The 18402-nt window shown below is 44.6% G+C and overlaps 1 protein-coding gene and 1 non-coding gene across 2 annotated transcripts; one reads left to right on the top strand and one right to left on the bottom strand.

The window, feature by feature from the left end:
* Positions 1-3283: 3283 nt before the first annotated feature.
* HHIPL2 (HHIP like 2) lies at positions 3284-17056 on the top strand. The gene is made up of 9 exons (XM_005152073.3): positions 3284-3667; positions 6594-7246; positions 7918-8061; positions 8735-9066; positions 10306-10432; positions 11074-11219; positions 12723-12804; positions 15731-15813; positions 16582-17056. Exons 1-9 carry the CDS (start codon positions 3284-3286, stop codon positions 16950-16952), a joined length of 2322 nt encoding a protein of 773 aa, XP_005152130.2. The 3' UTR covers positions 16953-17056.
* An 893-nt stretch (positions 17057-17949) lies between these two features.
* On the bottom strand, positions 17950-18022 carry TRNAT-UGU (transfer RNA threonine (anticodon UGU)). Its single transcript has one exon. It is a non-coding gene; the product is annotated as a tRNA-Thr (tRNA).
* Between the last annotated feature and the right edge of the window lie 380 nt (positions 18023-18402).

Below are 18402 nucleotides of genomic sequence, written 5' to 3'. Positions count from 1 at the left end.
AGCTAAAGCTGTCCTAGGAGGCAACCAGGCAGGGTATCCCTTCCCTGGAGTCATTTGTCTCCCTGCCTTCCTGCTCTGCTCCTCAACCTGTAAAGATGGAACTTTGATGGGCTGGTGACTCTCATGTGATGGGCTTGGAGCATCCCAGCAGGGTGTATTTGGGTTTCCCCTTCCATTGTATCTTTGTGTTCCTTCGTGGCCATGCAGAGGAGTTTTTATCATAAAACCTAACACAAATAGTATAAAAATGGAATACTAGAGCCCCTGCTGCTTGTTGAGAGCTCTTGTGTTATTTCCCTTCTGTCCCTTAAGATGCCTGTAGGAGGTGCCTGCCTTACAGCAGCTCAGAAACCATCTATTGAGGAAGAAAAGTGAAACAAAGTAGCAGAAATTGAGGTGGAGGTAAGAAGGATGCTGTAAGGACAAAAAGAGGACAAAGAGAAGCTTTATGCCTTTGTAAAAGCTGTTAATCCTTTGTGCTTGCAGTTGTCTCCTGTGACCTCTGAAAGCAGCATTGCTGCCAGGGATCCTGCTCTGTCCTGGTGCTGGAACTACTGTACCACAGTCAGCAAACAGAAGAGCAGCACAGTCCCAGCTTTCATGTAACTATGTTTAGCACTGCTTATTGCTTTCATGTCCTGAGAGAAACTTGCTCTTTCCTGACATCAGAGTACTTACACTTGAGACAAAATTGCACATCACAAGTCCTAAGTGAATTTTCTTGTGCAAACTCTTCAAAGCATACGGACTTTTCAAGCCTGTGTATTGTTCTTGGAATACAGTAACTCTAAGTGGATCAGAGTATTTGGTAACTCTAAGTGGATCAGAGTATTCTGCTTTGGCTCCAAATTCTGCTCTAGGTTTGGGTTTCTGACAAGTTGTGGTCTTCATCCTCTGAAATGCAAAACTTCCATGAGGATTTTCAACCGCCTTCCATGAAACAAATAACATGTCTTGTCTTTGCTGTTCTACTTTATACTGAGGCAAGGAACTTGTTCAGGGAATTGTATTTTCTGCTCAGACCCAGTGTCTGGTCTGTTGTCCCTCTGTTTTCCCACCTCTTGTTCTGGTATTTTTAATACTAAAACCTAATGTAACAAGAAGACAAAATTACAAATCACTTCAGCTCTACTCTGCTTTCTCTATCATATTTTCCATGCTCCTGCTGTGCTTTCCTGTTTTAAGAGTGTCTTTACTGATGTTCAAGAAAAGCAAGCTAATGAAGTATCAGCTGCTTTTTAGACCATGCCAACCCTATATGCTCTATCCCTCTTGCTTTTCCCCACCAGGTTCTCTGTATTCTGAGCAGCTGTCTCATTCTGGAGACCTTGGGAGGATTTGCCTCAGCCTTTAGAGCAGTGTAAGCATATTGTCAGCACAGAACAAGTGTCTACATTACCCTTGGAGTACTCCCTGTGGAATCAGAGGATTGATGTGCTATGGACTGGTTTGAATTTACAGTCCTTCAGGGGTTTCTGTTATGGGTGTTCTGATCCACTGTGGTAAATGCAAAGTTCCACCTGGTCTTTTGTTGCATTTAAAGAATGGCTGGAGATGGTTTGTTGACCAAGCAAAACCAGACTGCCACTGCAAGGAGTCCTTGGATAATGTAAGGAGTAAGCTCTGTGTGTTCTCTCATTGTCAGAATGTGCTTAAGGCTTTGCTGGCTTTTCTGTCCTCATCAGGAGTGCAGAAAGGAGTGTTCTTGCCTCCTGATCAGAAATATCAAGTAACTAGTAATGTCAATTACCCAAATTGCTCTGTAATGCTAAAGGAATTAGAAGGATAGGGAATTCTCAGACTGCAGTTACAAATGAGGAGTATGCAAATATCCTCACTGATCCTGTTTGTTGTGGCTTCAATATAAGACAATTGTTACAGGACACTAATGCCTTAACTTCAGTGATTGTTTGCAAGGTAAGAGAGCAATAACTGAGATAAGCTGATGCTTCAGCAGATTTAAATACTTGGATTTAAAATGCTTTATCTCATGTCTTGTGATTGGTGTGTTTCCAGTTCATTGAAGTCTAAGCAGAGACAGGATTATTGGCAGTGCTGTAAGTTAGAGCCACAGCAAAAGAGAAGCATGTTAAAACCCCAGAGGTTTTTAAAACAAGTATTTCCTAATAACGACTCCATAAAACACAGGTGGTCTCAGCTGTCACATTACACTGGTGGTTGCATTTTGAAACTAGGACTGGGAGTTATGACTTTTTTGAGTTACAGACAGATCCTGTATGCATATCTGTGCATTGGGTTGTTGTAATTTCTCTCAAGATTTGCAGGGAGGAGAGACTCTAATTGCCTTTTCAAAAGTTGCTTTATTCCTCACTGATGTCTCAGAAGCAATAGAACAGATCACAAAGCCTTGCTCTCTAGTAACTTCGGTTGTATGGAAATGTTTAGTGAGTGTGTGCATGCTAAAGCCTCTTCCTAGCAGCATCAGGCTGACAGAGCACTCCAGCAGCTGCAGAGTGAAGATACTCCTCTTCATTGGATCACTGCTCAGCCTGAACTCGTGGTGCAGCAGAGTGGTGAGGAGTGTTCTGTTGGCCTTGTTATAAGTAGTGATGTCTCTGTCAAAGGAAAACATTTGGTTTTGGTGAGTGATAAAGGAGCTTGGTTGTGATTAAACTGTGGGAGAGCAGAGCTGCGGAAGTGTCATTCTCAGACACAGGCTGGGTACAATGTGTACACACATGGCTGTCCTGCACAGAGAGGTGATGCTGTGCTTCACTAACTGCAGGGCTTGCTTGAGCATCCTTCACCAGAGGGGAAAGTGGGCAAGAATCTTATGTGTCCTTAAATCAGTTTAACATCAACTGCAATCAAACCCATTAAAATCAATGAGTTAATTTGGTTGTATTTTATGACCCTTCTTCAGTCCATATGAAACCAAACCCAGGTTCGGTGCATCTTAAAAGCTGAGTAAAATGGTAGTTAGCAATTGAAAACTATTCACTCATGTTTGTAAATGGGGAAGGATTAGAGTGTTCTGTACATAGATATCATAGTTCCTATTTTTATTATTTGTATTTCTTGGTGAAGGATTTCTCAGCCAGTTTAAACCAAGATGTAAGGATTAGACCTGTGAGTGCTTCTAAGTATCTAAGAGATGCCCAGAGAGGAGGGTTCAGCTATGTGACGTGTGAAATACCAGAGAGACAGCCTGGAGGGTTTCTCTCCTGCCAAGTAGTAAACTTCAGAGAGAAAAAGGGAGAGAACGTAAGCAAACCGGAGTGAATGCTGAGCTTTGTGGCTGGCAGTTAATAAAATGCAGAGGATGAATGAACCATACTACGAAGAGGTCCAGGATTTCTATACATCTGACCCCAAGAAAGCTGCATTGAAGGAAGTGAATGTTTGGCCATGCACTGGAAGGAGCAGCAGCAGCTCTGGAGTTTCCTTTCCTTGCCCACATGTCTTGCTTTACCTCTCCTTATTATGCCTCATAAGCTGTCTGCTGGCACATCCTCAGTGTCTGGATTATGGACCACCCTTCCAGCCCTCTTTTCATCTGGAATTCTGCTCTGCCTATGAGAATTTTGGCTGCTGTGACCAGGAGAGAGACAACAGCATTGCAGCAAAATACTGGGATATCATGGATTATATTGATCCCCGGAGGCATAAACTGTGTGGAACATATATCAAAGATATCCTCTGTCAGGTAGGGCAGAAAAACAGTATCTGTATCCTAGGCTTTGGGCTGACTTGGGGGTTAGTTGTGGTTCTGATAGTCTCTTACAGCTAGTTGTGTTGCTGTGGGAAGAGGTGTTGGGAGCAGGGGAAAAGTGGCTGACAGAGTAATGGTCCCTAATCCTCGGCATGCATTTTGCAAAGTGCTTTGTGTGAGGTACATCCCTTTGTGGTATCTGGCGACAGCTGGTGACATTGGTGTGGCTCATGATGGCAATCAGGCAGCTCTGCTCACTCTCATAACGAAGGGGAGTTACAGATCAGTATTTATTTGCTTCTTTTAGCTCCTAGGTGCTGGATTACAAAGTCTACAGGGTCAAATGATAGCTGGGAATTATCAGGCTGAGTGTTTGGATCTCTGGACTGTGTGAAGGATGTATGTTGATTCTGTTCCTGGCAAGGATGCTCCAAATGGTTAAAGTCGAACAAACCTTACCAGGCAGTGGTTTCACACAGCTGAGGCTTCAGACACTGCATTACCATCACTGCCCTATCTTCAGTGTCCAACAAACTCAGGGAAACGGGCATTATGGAGTGAGAAAAGACCAAAGACACTGCTCTTCCTGAGCCTTCCTGGAGTCAGAGAGCAGAACTGAGCTGCCTTTTTAACAACCGTTAGTCATGCAGAGCTGGAGTTACTGCATGACAAAACATACAACAGCCAAAAGACACATTTAATCTTATTAAGGACATGTAAATCTTTTCCAATTAATGTTTCCTTAGCCCTAAAATATTGTCTGTGTACTAAAATGTTTCCACTCTTTTTGGATGCTGGCAAGACTGTGGCATCTCCTCAGGGTAGGTGGGACACTTTTCAGCACCAGGGCTGGAAAAAGCAGCATCAGGGTTGGTTGTTACTTTGCAGTTAGTAAACCAGGAAAAGACAGGTTACAGCTCCTGGCAGAACCACCAGTGTTGGTTTTAGGAAGAGTTTTCTACATGTTGTAAGTAGAAAAAATCCCTCTATGGAAATGACTATTGCTGCATTGCTCATTCTGCAGGATATAATGTATTTAACATTTGTTGTGTATTTTGTAGCAAAAAAACCCTAAGCTACCCTTATATTTTCTTTTGGATTTTTCAAAGTAATAAGTTATTGCTCTTTTCATATTTTTTTTGAGTCTGATTGCTGTTAGGATTTCGAGCTTGTGATTGTGTTGGGTGTTGCTCTTCATGTTCAGGTTGGTGACAGTGAGGTTGGGTTCTCTGGGAGATCTTACTTGGCTGTTAAATCAGTGGAGGAGCAAAGATGTACCAAATGTTTTTGCTTTAATGAAGTTGCTTTGCTCAGTCAAATTCTGACTAAAGGGATGGAAAATGACATCCCTGTTTGATCACCTCCACAGTATCCTAGTAGTTTGTAGTCACTAAGTACATGTTGCCTTAGTGCTGTGTCAAATACAAGAAGGCAGATGTTGATAGGTAATCAGGATATAACTGTGCCAAGTGCTTTTCTGCTGTGTATGGCAGGATTTCAGATAAACTGCTGCTGTAACAAGTGCTTTTGTTGCTGCTTCAGATAAACTGCTGCTGTAACAAGTGCTTTTTATTGCTGTTACTCACATGGAACTTGGGACACAAAGATTAGTCTCAGAAGCAGTGGTAGACAAAACAATAGTAACAGCTTTTGTCTTTAGACCAAAATGAGCTTCAAGAAAGAGGAGGCTTTTTGATAAACCAGAGTTATTAGTTGATGCTCTAATTTAGCAAGAACGGCATTCTATCACATCTTTGGGTGAGATCAGAGCAGTAGCAATGCATTGTAACAAAGCAGCTCATTCAGTTAGGTGGTCCTTCAGTGCCAAAACCAGCAGACCATAAACCCAGACAACTTCCCAGCCTTCCTGGTGGTGCTGAGCCTTGCACAGAGGAACCTGGTTTTGGAGACTGCAGCTAGTCCTGCAGAGCCCAAGAAGGATGCTATGGAGTGCACCTCACCTTGGCCTTGGTGTGTTTAACAAGTAGAAGATGATTAAGTGGGGATGTGTTCTGAAACATGGACTTTCTGCTGTTCACTAGAAACCAGATATGTATCTGCTGAAAACTAACATGCTGGAAGAGGCATCTAAAGCATTCTGGCCCTGCTGGTAGAGCTGCATCTGTTTGCATCAGGCAAGATCTGGGTTTATTTTTGCTAGCTACACTTGTTCTAAGCATTTGCAGGTTAGAGTCTGACCTTCAGCTGAGCTGTTCTAGGATTTAGCCTAAAAACTGAATATTGAACTTTGAATACTGCCTGAAATGTTCTTAAGTAGGTGCTGTACAAGTTGTGTGGCTATAGAATTTCCCTGGGTGCAAACCTTGCTGCATCCACACTAGAACAGCTCTTTGGCTGATGGCTGAGAGGATGCTTCTCTGTTCAGGAAACTGCTACAAGAGAGGCTTAAAAACCCAAAAAGGCCAATTAAATCTTGTTCAAGCTGATTGAAAGCCATAATATTAGCATGGGATAGGAACTAGTGCAGGGGAAGTAACATACTTGTTAAACTGCTTTAACCTGAGGCCCGTGATTGCTGAATGCACACTCTTTGGGGAGATAAACAATTACAAAAGAGCACAAAAGTATCATCTTGATCTTAGCAGCTTCTGCTGCATGTGCTCTGTAAAGTAATAGGATTGTGTTGTTTCATGCACAATGAAATGAAAGCAGACAACAGTGATTGGCAAGGCCATGTCATCCTGGGAGTTTATGTAGATCCTGAGGACTGACCACCATGCCCTGCTAGGTCTGTGTGCTGCAGGCATTGTTTGCCAGGCAAACACCATGTGTGGAGGTGACTCATGTTCTCTGCTTTACTGAGTTTTCACTTTAGTAACCAGTTTGTTTCCATGAAGGTGTCCTGGCTTCTGCTGGATGTGTGTACACAGCCACATATTCCATTTCTTTTACTTCCCAGGAATGTTCTCCATATGCTGCACATCTCTATGATGCAGAAAACCCGCGGACACCTCTGAGAAACATCCCAGGGCTTTGTTTTGACTACTGCTCTGAGTTTCATTTCAACTGCCGCTCTGCCATCAGCCTGCTGACCAGCGATAGGCACATCCAGGAATGCTGCGAGACAAACAGGACACGCTTTTGCAACCTTCTTCACCTCCACGATGAGGACTACTGCTTCCCCAACGTGCTGAAGAACACAGCCCTCAACACCAACCTGGGCTCAGTGGTGGAGGACCACAAAGGCTGCCTCCAGCTTTGCCTAACAGAGGTTGCCAACGGCCTGAGGAACCCAGTGCTCATGGTGCATGCAAATGACCATACCCACCGCATGTTCATAGCGGAGCAAGTGGGAGTCATCTGGGTCTACCTACCTGGTGGTAGTCGGCTGGAGGAGCCCTTTCTGGATGTTAGAAGTCTAGTGCTGGCTACACCATGGCTAGGGGATGAGAGGGGCTTTTTGGGGATGGCTTTCCACCCCAAGTACAAGGACAATGGCAAGTTTTATATCTATTACTCATACATGGATAAGAACCGAGTGGAAAAGATCAGGATTAGTGAACTAAAGGTTTTGGCATCTGATGCCAACAAAGCAGATCCACGCTCAGAAAGGTAAAGTTCATCCTGAATGCTACTGCTTGCCACCAGGAGAAAGTATTTTCCCCTGTCCTTTCCACTTGCAGAACCTTCACATTCCCAGTTGCCCTGGTACAGCTGCATGAAGCTATTGAAGACAAGGTTGGCTCAAGGTCACACAGCAAGCTAGGGATGAAACTGAAAACAGGATTCAGGATCTAGGATTCCAAGTTGTCTTCTCTCCATCTTGTACTTTTGCTTCTAAAGAGCAGCAATAGCCTCAAGCCTATTGTGGAAATAACATCTGCTCTAAAAGTCTTTTGGACTGTAAGAGAACAGGGATGCTTCACTAAAAATAAATGTACTATACATTCATTTAATCTGACACATGCACCTGCCCTAACTCCCCAGGAAGAAGCTAAACCTCAGTTATGGGGAAGAATTTGTTAGTAGCAGACTTATTTCCTCTTGAGTTTCACATCAACACAAGATGGTTCTGAAGCCCTCAAATTCACCAACTGCTTCTCATATAGGAAAGCAGAACTCCCCTGCTGCAATCAAAGATCTATACAGCTGGGAAGTCTTGCTTTCTTCTGTAGAAGCAATGCAGTATTTCTGCAGCCTGATGCAGTATTTCTGCAGCCTGCCTGAATGTTCCCTCCTTTGCAGTAGCTACATCTGGACTTATTTCTCCCTCTTTTTTTAAGGAATCTCCTGGAGCTTGAGGAACCAGCTGCAAATCATAATGGTGGGCAGCTGCTCTTTGGAGTGGATGGCTACATGTATCTGTTCATAGGGGATGGAGGGAAAGCGGGAGACCCTTTTGGAACATTTGGGAATGCTCAGAACAGGTAAGTAGGAGGGCAGGTAAAAGCTTTGAGCTTGTTCACCAACATACAAGGTTTTGCAAATGACACAATGTGAAAGAATAAGAGTGCTTCCTGAAAGTGCTTGTGCATCTGCTCTCTGGTCAATGCAGTAGTTCAACATTAACATTCTGCATTTTGAAAGCTGAGGGAAATCCAAGATGTCAGAGCAGCTTCCAGTGTCTGAAGGGAGCTACAAGGATGCTGGAGAAGGACTTTTCATCAGGGACTGTAGTGACAGGACAAGGGGTGGTGGTTTTAAACTGAAACAGGGGAAGTTCAGGTTAGATGTAAGGAAGAAGCTGTTTACTGTGAGAGTGGTGAGGCACTGGAATGGGTTGCCCAAAGAAATGATGAATGCTTCATCCCTGGCGGTGTTCAAGCCCAGGTTGGATGAAGCCTTGGGTGACATGGTTTAGTGTGAGGTGTCCCTGCCCATGGGACAGATTGGAACTGGATGATCTTAAGGTTCTTTCCAACCCAAACCACTCTATGATTTTATATTTAGAGAGCAGAGAGTCTTCAGGGACTTGAGCAGTTACAAAACATACCAGCCACTGGTTGCTTTATTTGGAGAGAGAACTTTCCCTCTGGAAAAGGAGAATTGTGTTTTCAGTTGGCTCTCATGCTGGGTTTCTTTTTCTGTCATTCTCCTCAGGAGTACTTTGTTGGGGAAAGTCCTGAGAATTGATGTGGATGGAAGGAGCCCTGATGGAAAGCCTTATCGCATCCCTCCTGATAATCCATTTGTGTCTGATCCTAAGGCCCGCCCTGAGGTTTATGCATATGGGGTCAGGAATATGTGGCGTTGTGCAGTTGACAGAGGGGACCCTGTCACAAAGAAGGGAAGAGGAAGGATATTCTGTGGAGATGTTGGGCAGAACAGGTTTGAAGAAATTGACATCATTGTTAAAGGAGGGAACTACGGCTGGAGAGCAAAGGAGGGATTTGAATGCTACGACACAAAGCTTTGCCACAATTCCTCTTTGGGTAAGGAAGAAGTGTCTCATAGAAGATTACTTTATTATACAAATGTATTCAGTGGGCTATAGCACCATTCTTCCAGTGAAGCTAAATAATCCATAGTTATATGTTAAATGGAGACTGTTTACTTCTTAAGAGCAGAAATCCCTTCTCCCCATCCCTGGGGGTATACCATGCTGGTATAAAATGATGCTCTGCTTATTCATGGAATTCCATTCCATACACTGCACTGAACAAGGTGTTTAGGTCAAAGCCCATGCTTTCTGCAGACAGGCAGAGCCTTCCCAGTGAAGTCAGGAAGGCAATGGCTTTGGTGTAAGTAGGGGAGCAACACTGTGTTTTCTTCAGAAGCTCTGAGCCATGGCTATGTTTTTTTCAAAGGCCCAATCCTCATTTACCAACAAATCTGAATTAGATTTTGCTGTTAATCTACAGTTGTTACTGAACTGCATTTGTGGTCTTCGTCCTCATCATTAAAGATCAGAGACTACTTGATCCACAGGAAATAAGTGAGGACAAGACTAGAATTTTGTGGGATCTGATATTCAACCCAAGAAAGGGTTGGATGTTAACATTGATTTTAATGTTGCCAGAGTCAAAGCCTTTATTTTATGAGTCTCATGAGTTATGAGACATAAAGTGGCAGTCACACATGTGTTCTGTGCTGAGAATGTCAGCAAACCCATAAAAATGTTAACTTGTAGTTTGATGTTATTCCTTTTCTATCAATACTGGAATTTGTAAAGACAATCCCTGCTAAAATGATTAGTGCAATAATAGACCTCTAATACTGACTTCCTGCAGGCTGATGCCTTTCTACATTGCTGGCTTGATGCAGAGAATCTTGGTCCTATGTGTTATGAAAGTTCATCATGGACAAGTCTTGATAAGGAAGCTCCTTAAAGCCCCTGGGTCTTTTCTGTCCTGGAGTAAATTACTGTATTGCCACAGAAATTGCCACTAGACTCTTAGAACACCAGTTTGGAAGGGACCTCAAAGGGTCATCTGGTCCAACCTTTCTGGCCAAAGCATGACCTAGACCTGATGTCCCAGCACCCTGCCCAGCCAAATCTTAATTAAATGTGTCCAGTGTTGGGGGATCCACTAGTTCCCTGGGGATACTGTTTGTGCATCTGTACTGGCCCTTCTAGTAATGTTTATGCTTATCAGTGTCATTGACCAATTGGGTTTTGATGCTGGATTTATATCCATACATTTTCTCATTTCTTCTTCTGTGTTTAACAGATGACATTCTTCCAATATTTGCATATGGCCGCAGCGTGGGGAAGTCAGTTACTGGAGGTTATGTGTACAGAGGATGTGAATCACCCAACTTGAATGGTCTTTACATCTTTGGTGATTTCATGAATGGGTGAGACTGTCTTCTCTGCAGCTCCTGTTCTGCACCCACATTTGCCTTATCTGGGTAAATAAGGATATCAGAGTATCCCAAAACCTTCTGAACTGGAGTAAATGAGATTCTTGCATGTCTATGTACTAGGTTAAGTTCTCTGTTTGACTGTTATAACACCATGTTTGTTGGAATCCACATTTCATGGAATCATAGATTGGTTTGGGTTGGAAAGGACCTTAAGATCATCCAGTTCCAACCCCTTGCTGTGGGCAGGGACGTCTCACACAAGACCATGCTAAACCCAAGGCTTTGTCCAACCTGGCCTTGAACACTGCCAGGGATGGAGCATTTACCACTTCTTTGGGCAACCTGTGCCAGTGCCTCACCACCCTCACAGTAAAGAACTTCTTCCTTGTATCTAACCTGAACTTCCCCTGTTTCAGTTTGAACCCATCACCTCTTGTCCTATTGCTGCAGTCCCTGATGAAGAGTCCCTCTCAATCCAATACAGAGTTCTAAGGATAAGTTTGCTTTTGTTCATGTCTGTTTTTCCAAAAGATGATCATTAAAGCAAATCACCTCACTTTTTTCAGTAATAATTTTGACAGGAACTGATCTTGATAATGGAAACGTAAAATGCAGTTTTATTTTTCATCTAGTCGACTTATGGCTTTACAGGAAGATGAGATGAGAAATAAATGGAAGAAGCAGGATATCTGCATTGGCAGCACAAGAACTTGTGCTTTTCCTAGAATGATCAGTTCTTACAGTAAATTCATCATCTCATTTGCTGAGGATGAAGCAGGTAGGTATCGTGCTAGCCATACTTTTACTGGAAACTGTACTGCCAGTTCTTACTGTAGGGCAAATATACAGGGTTATGTTGCTCCTCACATACTGGGAAGCCAGCACTGCAAACAGGTTTGTGTCTAACTCAGCATTACAGGTAGCTTTGGTATGTAGTTCAGAGAGGTCTCCTGCCCTGAGAGGCTATTGCAGACAGGCTTGATGGAGAGCTCAGCAGGCAGATCCTCATGTGAACTTGCAGTCTGAGCACTCCAGGTCCTTTAAGGAGTCTGAACTCCTGTTTCATCCTTTCCCTGTCCTTTTGCTGTGGTTTGTTTATGCTATTTCATTAATGAAAACACTGTATCCTGCAGTTTGTTCTTTAACTCATCCTCAGTTAAATTCCTACAGTTTATCTGAATTTCCCCTACTTGATTAATATGAATTCCTCATTCTTACAACAGCAGCACTTCACACTGGGGATGATTGACCAGGGCTTCTTTTTAGGGGGGGATGAGGAAAAACCACTCATTTTAAAATGCAGTGGAAATGTCTCAGTACATGGGATTATTGCTGTGGTCTTGATGACCAGATGTCTCACCAAGGTAAAAGTACCAAAGTTCACTTTTGTGCAGTCTCCTGACAGAGCTGTGTAACACAAAAGCAGCTGCTGGGGTTTTGAGAACACAAGTGCTTTAGTGAGCTCTGATGCTTCATGATTCAGCAGAAAAGAGATTTGAATGTAGTAAGATCCTGGATCACCTGGCCAGCATATCCCACCAGAGATGCGGGGAGATGCAGGCTGCTTTGAAATACATACAGTTTTTAACTTCCACAACATGTGGAATGGGTGCATGGTAAATGTCTCTTCTACTGGTTGTTCTTTTAGAAACCACTATGGTGTTGTCATGTAACCTCAAAGACAACAACTTTTTCGCCTCTTGCAATCCACTATAGTTTGCCTGGTTATTGTTCTAGTGGGTGCTGAAGGGAAGGCAGCTGAAGGGAAGGCTCTCCTTAGCAACCATACAGGAATAAGAAGCTTCTGTCTTCTGTGGATTAGCTAGTTTGGCTCTTGTGGGATTTTTTTTGATGACTGAGATGGTCAAATATTTGATGTGTATTCTTCCCCTCTATTTGTAGCTTCTGGCTGCTGCTTTGGTACAAACAGGCTTTAAAGAATACATATTTATACAAAGAAAAGTAACCTTTTGGAGGGCTGCTCATGGGAGGTAATAGAGGTCCTGCTCAGGCACTCTGTTTGAGAGCTGCTGGTTCTGTGTGGAGCCCTGCTGCAGCCAAGAGATCATTTGGTGCCCCAGGAGTCCACTTGCATAGGCCAGAGGGAGATCAAACCCCACTTTTTGGAAGTAAGACATGACTGATGGAGTGACTGAAGGAGCTTCCTGATATTCTGACCATGTGAATTAATGAAGAGCCAGGCAAGAGGGAAATGGAGAACTGTGATTTTTCTTGGGCACTTGACCCTGAGGCTGGATTTTCTTTTTTCACTTCCATCTAGGTGAGCTGTATTTTCTGTCTACTTCTTATCCCAGTGCCTATGCACCACATGGATCACTCTACAAGTTTATTGATCCTGCAAGGTTAGTAAAGATGTTTTTCCATGCTGAATTCTTCTATAATCACCATACATTCTCCAGCTATCACAGCAGAAAGAATAAGTATTACTGATAATCTCACTGACCTTCACATCCAGTCCTTGTTTTTTGTTCATCCACCATACACCTGGTGCAACTTCAGTCAGTTTTGGTGAATTTATTCCTCACTCATCATATTTGCTCACCCACAGACAGAATTCAGGTAACTTAAAGGTCTGGGACAATAAGGATCAAAATGATGTCTAAAGTATAGCACAGAGGTGTTTTAAAAATGACAGTCTGTAATGACATCAAATATCTGTGATGCACTTTTATAATACATAAGTAATCTGCAGTCTATAGTTTAGTTTTCACAGAGTGAACCCTAGTTATGCAGTGTTCAAATAATAATTGGAGCCTGAAGCAGAGTTTTTCCAAGCAAAACGTTTCCTCTCCCCATTAAGCAGTTATCCCTGCTAAGGTCTATATTTCCATTAATAAGCATGCTTATGCAAGTGTTTCCCCTCCCCAAGCTTTTGGGTCTTGCTAAAAAGCATTAAATGAATTTCAAATCACCCTGTAATTTAGCTAGAGTGCTCATATGTGTGTCTGTGCTGTTGCTGAGATCTTGGGCACCAACAAAATGAGGAAAACCAGTTCTGTTTTCTTGGGAAGTTAAATCCAAAGCTGCATGTTTAGCTCAGTCCCTGTACCAAGGTGATGGGAATAGGAGATCTGGTCTTTTATTTGTTGCAAGTACTTGAGGAGACTCTTGCCTTTAACAGCTTATTGTCTGCCAGGAAGCTTTTGAACTACACCAACTGGGGCTGCCAAAATGTACTGTTTTCAACTACAGAAGATAAATTTGTGATCTTAAGCACCCTGTGTCACAAAAACCTCAAAATAAAACCCCAAGCCCTCTGCAGTCCCTCTGTCACTCCTTACTGTGCTGTGAAGACTATTGGGGTGATAAATCCTCTCTTTTCCCACTGTAAAGAGAAAAATGCAGCTTTCTCTGTCACAAGCAGCCATGGGAGCCTTTGCTGGAGCCTGCCTACCTGAGGACTGATGTGCAGCAATGCCCTACATCACAGTGATTCCTGCCAGGAGTGCGATGGCTCCAGTGCTGAAAGAGCCTTTGTGGAAAGGAGCCAACTCTTCCCTGTGCTTTTGGAGCTTCATATCCTTCACTTCCTGAGCAGGACCAGGCATTTATTCCCTTGGCTGTTTGGAATTTATTCTTTGGTTCTCCTTGCTTACCTTAGCCTGGATGCTTCTCTGCTCAGCTCTACCCTTGTCTGCTCTCTGAAGCACTTCACAAGCTTGTCCAGGGTGTGCAAAGCACTGATTGCTCCTCTGAGGCCAAGCTTGATTGGCCCTGGAGCAAGGTCCTACACCCTCCAGATCAAAGGTTGTATTCTGGCCTCCTCCTGTTGTATTATAAGCAGAGATTTTCCCTTTCTCCTTTGCATTTTAATGCTGTTTATAGGATTCTTCCATTCTGTCTCACTGTGAGCCTAGGCACTCCCTGCTTCCTGCCTACACTTCAGCAACCATGCTGGCAAGGGCAGCAAGCCACACAATAACCTCCTTCAAAATGCTGGCAGGGCCACTGACAACTACCTAATGGCAACTCAGACTTTCCTAGGAATCTCCCTGGAAAACTGATGGCGGCAGTGCCCTGTTTCCCCACTTCAGCTTGCCTTAGAGACAACAGAATGCCCCCTGCTGGATTAGCATCAAATCCCTTCTGTTAGAATGAAGAAAGTCCTTTAAAAGTTAGAGAGGAGAGGGAGGAACATTCCCTCTTGCCCAAGCATCACAAGCAATGCCAATAACCCTGTTTTGGTAACCTTTTTAATTGAAATGGTATGGAGGACCTACTTGGCTGTTGCTCCTGTCTGAAGGAGAATGCTAATCACAAGAAAACGGGATGCCTTAAGTCATGCTTTGCTTTGTGCTGTCAAGCATGCCAAAGTGGAAGAGCCTATTTTCCTATTTGTCCCACAGCAGTTTCCTTGGTGGGTAACAAAAAGCACAGGTCTGTTAATCTTCTTTGTGCCCCCCCTTCCTGTTGTTTAACACGTGGCAGCTTTACCTCAGGGAAAATGTGCTGTTCTTTGGATGCTTTTGTACTGTGGGAAGTTGTCAGGGAACAGTAGAAGATGAATGTGGATACACTTCCTTTGCAGATGTTGCTTCCTCCCTTTTAGCCTGTTCCTTTTCTACCCCACTGCTCTTGCTGCAGCACTGTGTTGCGTCCAAAGCAGCACCCTCTGAAGGTCACACTAACATTTGTGGGCTGTGTGGGGATATTCCATTGGATGTACAGGGATCCTCATGCTGCACTCTGAGTGAGCAGAAAGCACTGTCATGGACAAGCCTTATGGGCAGGAATGAGACCCCTCCACTTCAAAGTGGGATGCATGAGCCAGTATTGGTGAGGACAACTCAAAGTGACTGGTAGTCTGAAGTTCAGCCAATGCATCCACTAGTTTTCTAGAAGCAGCATTGTGCTGTGCCTCCAGCAGCAGGACATGTAGCTAAACACACCTAATCTGCACCCCTGAATTTGGTGGTGGGTTACGAGTTCATGCAGGCAAGCCCTCATGCCCCACACAAACAAACCAGCTATCCCTGTTGGATCAAGGCATTCTGGCCAACTTTCCTGATAGCAGGAAGTTGGCCAGATGGGTAAGGCAAGAGAAGGTGCAGCATCCCAGATGCTACTGCTAATCAGACAAGGATTTTACGGCTTGCAGCCCTGAGTTACGCTCTTAAATACCATCTATGTTACACTCTGTGTGCCTAAAATGCTTCCATGCCTCTTCCAGCAGAGGCAGAGGACAATGGGGGATTTATGTGTGCCTCTGGAATAAGCAAACTTCCTTAACAATTTCTGATATCTGCATATGGTTTTCTGTTTTTGAAGGAGAGCTCCACCAGGGAAATGTAAATACAAGCCCATTCCAGTGAAAACAAAGAGTAAATGGATACCATTTGTTCCACGTGCAAGTAAGTTGCTAGGCTTTGATTTTACTGTGAAGCAAAACACAGAACCATCTTAGAGGCATGTTACTAAAATCTTCAGCAGAAGACTAAAGCACTGAGCAGGAGTCATGTTGAAGTTAGGTTACCACATGTAATGTGGGCTTCTGACATCTACTACATGCCGTGCTTTTGATTATCTTTTTTTCCCCCAGAGTGTTGCTATGCAATAGTGTAAATGGGCACACAAAGGAACTGATGGCTTTGGTTCAGGCATTGGATTTGGTCTGGGAAGTTTTGAGTGCCTGGCTCTGTGACAAGGTCCTTGAGCCACCTGATCCCTTCTCTGTACATCTAGGGGACTAAATCTTCCTTCTTCCTGGCCTTTTTCCGTCTTATGATCTCTAATGCAATAGAGCAGGGGTTGCATCTTATGGAGTAGACACAGTGTTTAGCAGGTTGAAGTTGTCTTGTATGGGATTTCCAGATACTAGTGTAGCATGAAAAGTTCATATTGTTCAAACGCCAAAAGTGTGCGGGCTTTTGTCATATTCTGTCTGCATTTATTTCCCTTAAATACCCATCAACCATTTCTAAAATTAAACAAATTTTATTTCCTAGAAACCCAGGCCTCTGTTGATGGAAAAGGTTTATACAGTGTGTATGTCTTCTTTCAGAATGTCAGCTACTTCTCCTAACTGCAGCTCTAATAAAGGTTTATATCAATAATAGCTTTGAATGAGCCTTTTGCCTTAAAGCATGGGGATACTGAACCATGTTAATTACTTTCCTCAGAGACAGTTCTTGAGCTGCTTAATGAACCTTCAACAACCAAGCCTCTGAAGAAGTCTTCTGCCCATACTGCAGCCACCCCAGCAGCTGCTCCTCAGAAAGGTAAAAAGACCCCATCCACCAAAATGAAAGCATCAACAGCGAAACCAGCTCCATCTGGTAAAAAGAGACAGAAGGTCAAAGCTAAGGCCAAGCCTCACAAGCCGAAGCAGAAGAAGGTTGCACATGTTGACAGAGCCACATCAGCAGCACCTTCACCAAAGAAGAGCAGCTCCCACCTAACCAGAACCAAGAACCTTCTTCCACAGAAAGCTGCATTCACGAAGGAAAAACGGGAGAGGAGGAAGGAGGGCAGGTTACGAAGTAGCTCTTGAAGCTCAATGATGTCACAATGAAAGCAAGTAGCTTCTAAGATGGGGAGACAAATGTTTTGAATAGTGACCAAATAAAAGAGAATCATCTGCCTTGTTTCAGTGCTCCTGGGGCTGGAGCATCCACGTCAGTGTTAGCAGCCCCTGTCTGTGTCTTAGTAAACCTCAACATCACCAGCCTCCCACCATTAAATGTCTTTGCAAATCCTGCTCTGATGTCCTCTTCTCATGTAAGTAGAGTTTAGGGTGGACATTCACGGGTAGGATTTGGCTGTGTAGGACTGCCCAATAAATCCAAGTGCCTCCAACTTTCAGGACTTGCAGCTTTTTTGGTGAGAATACAAATGGGCATTCCAGTGACCTCACCTTCTTGTGTCTTCTAACTAAAACACAGTGAAGAGTATATGTTAAGAGTAGTTGTCATTCAATCAAATTACCATCTCTTAAGCAATGTTTTCTCCAAGGTATGGGTGATGGGCAGGTTCCAAAGGACGCTGGAAACCATCTCTTGGCCTACACGTGAGAGATGGGTGAGGCCTCTTCCCTAGTGTGGCCTTGGAGCTGAACGGGAGGGGTGCTCCTTCATGTCCTGTGGAATTAACATGCCATGGGCTGCTGCTACCTGCAGAATTGGGGAGCAAGGCCCAGGGGTTGCATTATCCATGCTGGAAGAGGGCAGTAACAGCCCTCAGATGTCCTTTTCCACAGAGGTGTATTTCTTTGGCTTCCTACCCTTGCTCTAAGAGGGACCCAAAGCACATGCCGTCCTTTTGCAGCGCACATTAACGTTTAGCAACGTCCGGTAACGTTTATCTCGTACCGCCACCCTCTGGATGCAGCGTTTTGGCATGCAAAAAGCAGCGGCCTCCTATCGCAGCTGAGACTTTCACCCGGCGGGGAAGGATCCGCGGCTGGCCGCTGTCTCCTCCCCTCTAACCGCCACGCTTCCTCAGGGCAGGAAAAAAGGGGGAAGAGAAATAAAACCAGAGAAAAACTCAAGAGGCCCCAGCGAGGATCGAACTCGCGACCCCTGGTTTACAAGACCAGTGCTCTAACCACTGAGCTATGGAGCCACCTATCACTTCCATGCTTGCCGACAGCCCGTGTCCCTCTGCCGCCGGAGCCGCCTCACGGGGCCGCGGGTCCCGGTGGCACAGCCGCCGTCTCACAGGGCCGGCGGGTGCCGCTGCTGCCGTCTCACGGGGGCTGCAGGTGGCGGTGCCCGTGGGGCTCATCAGCCCTCCTAAGGCACGAACGCACTATGGCGGCTGAGGTTGTTCTGTGCCTCGCTAGGCCTCGGGCCGCACCTCGGGCCTCGGCGGTGAGACTAAGGCCGTGCCCGAGCCGTGTCCCGCTGTCCGCCCGCCTCGGGGCGCCGCCAGCCCCGTTCTCTCGCCCCCATGCAGCGGAGGGCAGGGGCGGCAGGCCCCAGCAGGGCACCTGCCCCATGCGG

Source organism: Melopsittacus undulatus, chromosome 3 (assembly GCF_012275295.1).
Source record: "Melopsittacus undulatus isolate bMelUnd1 chromosome 3, bMelUnd1.mat.Z, whole genome shotgun sequence".
Classification (NCBI taxonomy): domain Eukaryota; kingdom Metazoa; phylum Chordata; class Aves; order Psittaciformes; family Psittaculidae; genus Melopsittacus; species Melopsittacus undulatus.
The sequence above is the reverse complement of the archived record's forward strand: the minus strand, read 5'-3'. Positions and strand labels throughout refer to the sequence as shown.

Coding starts and splice junctions, on each gene's coding strand:
- HHIPL2 (XM_005152073.3), top strand. CDS start 3,284: ATGAATGAACCATACTACGAAGAGGTCCAGGATTTCTATACATCTGAC. Junction 8,062..8,734: donor TTTGGGAATGCTCAGAACAG/GTAAGTAGGAGG, acceptor CATTCTCCTCAG/GAGTACTTTGTTGGGGAAAG. Junction 12,805..15,730: donor AAGTTTATTGATCCTGCAAG/GTTAGTAAAGAT, acceptor CTGTTTTTGAAG/GAGAGCTCCACCAGGGAAAT.